This window comes from Trichosurus vulpecula, chromosome 4 (assembly GCF_011100635.1).
Source record: "Trichosurus vulpecula isolate mTriVul1 chromosome 4, mTriVul1.pri, whole genome shotgun sequence".
NCBI lineage: Eukaryota > Metazoa > Chordata > Mammalia > Diprotodontia > Phalangeridae > Trichosurus > Trichosurus vulpecula.
Window position 1 is genome coordinate 427,265,414 of NC_050576.1, and position 6,114 is coordinate 427,271,527.

The 6,114-nt window shown below is 45.2% G+C and overlaps 1 protein-coding gene across 4 annotated transcripts in view; it reads right to left on the minus strand.

Moving 5' to 3' along the window:
• The window catches only part of MAP2K4 (mitogen-activated protein kinase kinase 4), a 207,426-nt gene extending 203,075 nt beyond the window's left edge, over positions 1–4,351 (minus strand). For 2 of the 4 annotated variants that reach the window (XM_036756181.1, XM_036756182.1), the window contains exon 1: positions 4,175–4,322. In XM_036756181.1, the coding sequence (XP_036612076.1) occupies positions 4,175–4,271 (97 nt within the window). In that variant the 5' untranslated portion in view covers positions 4,272–4,322. Of the gene's footprint in view, positions 1–4,174 lie in introns of all 4 variants that reach the window. The other 2 variants (XM_036756184.1, XM_036756183.1) reach the window with 2 other exon arrangements.
• Between the last annotated feature and the right edge of the window lie 1,763 nt (positions 4,352–6,114).

Below are 6,114 nucleotides of genomic sequence, written 5' to 3' on the forward strand. Positions count from 1 at the left end.
TATTGCATGTAAATAGGCTTTTGATCCTATAATTATTTTTTGTCAAATTAAAAAGAACCGTAAGATCATAACATTTTTAAATGACCTTAAAAATTATCTAATCCAACATCCTCATTTTATAGAAGGAAACTGAAGCCTAGAAATCTCAAATTTACACCTCCAAAATGGAACTCATATTCATCCCCAAACTGTTCCCTCCTCCAGACTTAATTATTTTTGCTGAGTGACCATCATCCTTCTGGTCACCAAGGTTTCCAAAGGAAAAGCCACCCATCCTCAACTCTTCCTTTTCCTTTATCCCCCACAAACCAATCTAAGTCTACTTGATTCTACCCCCTTCTCTCTACTAACATTCATCACCCTGAGTACAATAGCCTGCCAATTTCTGACTCCAAAAGCAGTGTTCTTTCCACTGTACCAATTCTTTAAATCGATCACCCCTACACATTTCTTTCCAGTCTTGACTCTATATTTAATCAGTTCCATAACACGCTATCTTCTTCTTGATGCCAATCCAGCCTTCATATAGCAGTTAAATAAAGATTTTTCAGATACAAGTATGACCATGTCACTCCCTACTCAAAAATTTTCTGTGACTCACTATTACCTCTGGGAAAAATAAAAACTCTTTAGCTCAAATTTTAATGGCTTTCACAAACTGGATCCCACCTATTTTTCCAGAATTGTTACATATTCTTCTTCATGCACTTTATATTTCAGCCAAATTGACATAACAACTGTTCTCAAAATTCAACAGGCCACCTTCAAGCTTTGTCCTCTACGCCTAAAAAGCACTTCTTTCTGTCTCTTAGAATCACTCAAGGCTCAGCTCATATGCTCCTCCCTACATGAAGTTCAATCAAATTGGTATTCTTGATGCACACTCCATCTCTCAAATCCCTTGCTGTCTCCCAATTAAACTGCACTCCCTCCATCTCCACCTCTCAGAATCCCTAGTTCAAAAACTCAGCCCAAGTGCTCTTCCCATACAAGTCCTTTTCTGATCCTGATAGGTATATCCTACAACTCCCAAATTACTTTGTTATTTATTTTATATGTACTTATATGTATATGTGTTTTCCCCCTTCATGGAATGTAAGCTTATATCCTTAGCATCTGACACATAGTAGACACTTGATAAATGCTTGATTCACAGTATCACAAAATCTGAGAGTTGGAAGGGGCTAGTATAAAGATTGACTGATATGACCTCAGTAAAAAAAAAAAAAACCCTTAAGAATTTTTGTTCACTTGTGTCCTACTCTTTATGACCACATGGACCATACTGTCCATGGGGTTTTTCTTGGCAAAGATACTGGAATGGATTGCCATTTCCTTCTACCATGGATTAAGGCAAACAGAAGTTATGTGACTTGCCCAGTGTCATACAGCTAGTGTCTGAGCCCAGGATTTTAACTTGGGTCTTCCTGACTCCAGGCCCACTCCTTTATCCACTGACCCAATTGGCTGCCTCTCCTCCTTAAGAGTAAAGGCTATTTTACACTTGTTTTTGTATCCCTAGTGCCTAGCACACTGCCTTTCTGACACACAGAAACTTAAATGTTTGTTGAATTTAAGTAACTGTCATAATGGCATTAAGTAGCAGAGTCAGAATTTACACCCAAGTCCTCTGACTCCAAATCCAATGTTCTTTCCACACAGCTCCCCCAATATCCTGCTACTTCCTAAACACTTCTGAGTCTAGGCACTTTACAAGAAATGCTTCATTTGATAATTTTTTTTTATAATTATGTTTTCTCAAATTAAAACAACAGAATACTCATAAGCAGTCCTTGTGACCTCTTTACAGTTAAGGCCACTTCAACCTCAAAGGTCTTTCAGGGATTATTTGGTCTTTCAAGCTGTTAGAGTTAAGTGAAGTGAGTAGTATAAATAAAGGCAAGGTTTTATGAATCCTTAAAGCCAAAGTGGCAAAATGCAGGCCCCTCTCCATGTAGCCTGAACCAGATTAGAATATAATTGGAAATATTTAACAAAATATATTAAATGCAATAAAAATAAGGAATTCTTAACTATAGTTTATTGGGCCCCCATCTCTATTTGAGTTTGACACCACTGATTTAAAGGTTCATAGACCTAGGCTGGAAAGGACCTTGGGGTAATCCAGTCCAATATCCCCACCCCACATTTTATAGATAGGAAAACTAAAGTTTAAGTGACTTGCCCAAGGTCACACAGGTAGCAAATGGCAGAGATGGAATATGAATTCTAGTCCTTAACTCTAAGTTCAACATTCTTTGTACTACACCATGCTGCCTCTAGACTTCATTTGACATTTTATAATAATTTGGCTTATTTAACTTTTTGACGTTTGACTTTTTTTCCCCAATTAGAATGTAGTGCCACCTAAAGAAATGTATCTAACACAGATGGTTGATCCAGGTAGGCTGTATTTCCAGTTATGACATACCTAAAAAGAAATAGTCTAAGAGATATCAAGGAGATATACGATCCGAAAAAGGTTGGTGGGTCAAGTATTGACAGGGAAGGATAGCCAACAGTTAGCCCAAATGCTAATGACACCCGTAACATTTTAAAAGCACCCAAAAATATCTCTGGTGGCAGGACAGATCCCTTGTGGAGGGTCTATAGAACATAAACAAGAATCACACAGGATTGAAAGACACAAATGAGTCATGATCTATACTGATGGAAGAAATAGGAATATCGATAATGTCTGAGTATTAAAATAAACCCACAGAAAGAACAGTGCACTTCTCTTTGACAGAAGTTAACAAGTATATGGATGTCTATTGTACAAATGTTCTCCCTCTTATCTCGAACTCCTACTATTCCTGGCTTCCTTTAACTTCCAGCTGAAATCTCACTTTCTAAAAGAAGTCTTTACTGATCCTTTTTAATACCGGTTCCTTTCCTCTGATGATTATTTCCAATTTATCCTGTATCCATCTTGTTTGCACACAGTTGTGTACTTTTATGTATGTTTACTGACCTACTAACAACCAACTCTCAAGAGAGCAACCAAAATGTCACAATAGTCAATACTGGCTACCATGGAACTATCCTCCTGGTTCTGTCCATTCAACGAAAGAAGAATGTAAAAAGTGACCAGAGATTTCTAAGGCTACACAAAACACACCTCCTGCACTGAACAGCTCCCAAACCTCAAGCACGTATTATTAAAATGATGAGTTCTATCAAAGGCTTCAGACTTTTTTGGGGGGGTGGGGGGGCGGTGAAGGTGGTTTTCGAGGGTGAGAGGAGAATCAAGACTTGTGATTTCATCCTAGCAATTCATCGGTAGTTTATAATTTTAAGAGAACTGCCCGGGGCACTAGTTGGCCAAGCACCTTGCCCACGGTCACACAGCTAGTATGGGTCAGAGGCATGACTTGAACCTATTTCTGCATCTTTTAAGATCAGTTAACACGGCCAAAAACAAACAAACAAAAAACACCTTCTTCGAAGATGTTTTCAAAAGCTAGGGGACTACAGGAGAGGCAGTGTCATAACAATGCACATGTTTGTGTTCTTTGGTTTAAATAAAGTTTCCCATTTTCTAATATCCAAGTTCAAGCAAAAAGGCCTGCACGGAAGGGGCTGCCACCACAACCAAAAAAGAAAACAAAACCCAAAAAACACCTTCGCACCTCATTACCAGGGGCAGGTCCTGGGGAAGCCGGGAAATTAGGCTCGATTCCCCCTCCCCCACCCCCAGCCAAAAAGCCAATTCACTCCAAAGTCACGAAGCATTTGTTCTAAGGGGAGTCACCAAGGAGAGGCAGCTAGGGTCTTGGCATGGCCTTCCTCTACCTCTTCCTCCTAGCCTTAGTCCTCCCGGGGGCGGGGGATGGGGGGGTTACGGAACCATCACCAGGTTGGAGGGCACTGCTGAGGGCACTGATCCTTCGGGGGCCTGAGCCGCCGGGGTGCCAGGTGAGGCACAGGCCGACCCGGGTCGGGGCCGGAGGGAGGGTCCAGGAGCGGCGGGGGCCGCGGGGCCGAGGCTGCGCGAGGAAGCTCCGGAGCCGCCGGGACAGCCAGGCCCAAGAGTGGCGCCTACTAGGCCAGGAAAGCCCGCGGCGGGGGAGGGGGAGCTGCGGGGTGGGGAAGGAGGGGGCAGAGAGCGAGGCCTCGGCCGCCACTGGCAGTTCGCGGGGGTCTTGGGGCGGGGCGAGGAGGCACTCCTTACCCTGCATGCTGCTGACGGCCGTGTGGCCCGGCCCTGGGGGCCCCACGGCGCCGGGAGAGCCGCTCCCGCTGCCGCCGCTCGGGCTCGGAGCCGCCATTGTTATCCGGGAGGAGTGGAGCGGCGCGGCGGCGGCTGCAATGCAGCAAGTTCGGCCTCTCTCCGCCTGCGAGGGGCGCGGCCAGTGCCCGCCTCCGGCCCGTCCCCCTGGCCCGCCTTCCCCGCCTGCTCCCCAGCGCGGAGGCCGAACCCACCCACGCCCACCTCCGGCGTTCCGGATACGCTCCAGTTCCAGCCTCGCTCTGGGCTCGCTCCACCCGGCGGACTTGCCCAGACCCGGTCTCCAGGTGCTTGTGGAGCCCTTGGGACGCGCGAAGAGACGCACACCCACCCTCCCTTCCGACCCACGTCACCCGCAGTTTCATTCATTCTGTCAACAAGCATTCTTTGTCATTACTAAGAGTAACTCGATTCAGCAAACGTATAAGTACTTTCCAAGAGCGAGGCTGCGAGCTTTGAGACTTTCCAAAGGAGTCCCTGCCTTCAAAGAGTTTAAGCTGTAGTGGGTAATGGGAATACCGCTTAAAAATAAGTGACCCCTCCCCCGAAGAAAAGGATTGTAGGTCTGGAATGTTATGTACGCCGTCATGCTCCCTTCGTGGAGCTAGAGCTAGAAGAGTCCCTGCCAAGTGTTGGGGACACTAAGAAAAGTAAAAAAAAAAAAAAAATAATAATAATGATAATAACCCCTGCTCTCGAGGAGCTCACAGTAATCCAACGGTTTCATTTCTGAAATGAAGAAATAGGGGCCAGAGACGCGACTTGTTCCGAGCCACCTAGGTAGCCAGGGTTGGATGTGAAATCTGAGCGCAGGTCTTCTGACAAAGGGCTTTCTGGACACTTTCTGCTAAACTGTTTTTTTCTTCTTTCAAAAGAATTTGATAAAAATTCAAAGGTGTAACCTCCTCTGAAGGAGATGGGAAGCACAGGATTATATGCTAAAATTAAAGTGGTGTTAAAGGGCATTGTAACCAGAATGGCCTTCCTTTTCTTTGAATGACTCAGCTTACCTCATTGAGCCTCTGGATGCTGTGGCTTGCTCTTCCAGGGCAGGAAGCCCAGAGAGCGTGTCAGGAAGCAGAAAACTTCCTGTGTGATGAGTCATGGGGCTGGCTGAGGGGAGGTGTTAACCTCTACGCTAGGGGGAGGGGCCAGGTCAAGAACCAATCGGCCCTGGTCATTCAGGCTGCGCTTGATGATGTCAAAAACCCTATAAGAGGGGAGAGGACAGCTTGAAGCTCTCTCTTTCCTCTTCTGGTTGGTGTGGGGGCAGCGGCAAGCAAACGTGACTCTGGGCCAGCCCTTGCTCTCCAGCGGAGCCCGGATGTTGGTAATTATGAATTGTATTGGGTCTGTCTGTTGATATTTGTAATTTGTTTGTGTTTTGGTTTTGAGGTTCGGGGTGCTGGTTTGTTTTTCCCCCAAACTAAATGAATGTTTTGAACCTCAGGGTGCTGGTTTTTTTCCCCTGAAGTAAGTCAATGAATCTGCATTTGGTCTTGCCTCTTGATGCTTGTCTGTATGCTCCCCTGAACTAACTGAATGCTAACTGAATGCTGGCGTTTTCCCCTGAACTGAATGATTGTTGTCTGTATGCTAACTGAATGCTGGATTAAAGTAAGCTGATGAACCCCTTCACCGTGCTTTCCTTGTTTAAGCAGATAAAAAGAACCTGTGCTTTCCCCGGCAGCCTCCTGGGCCCCAGCAGCCCCCTGGTGCCGGCTGTGGGGGAGGGATCTTACTCCCCCAGAGAAGCTGCTAGCTGGGTTGTTAAAACAGGCATCTATTTTTTTAAAAGGATGAAATAGAGAAAAAAACTAATGATCTAGTAAACACATTAATGTATTGTAATGTAATGTAATTATATTTATGTATTGGGGAGG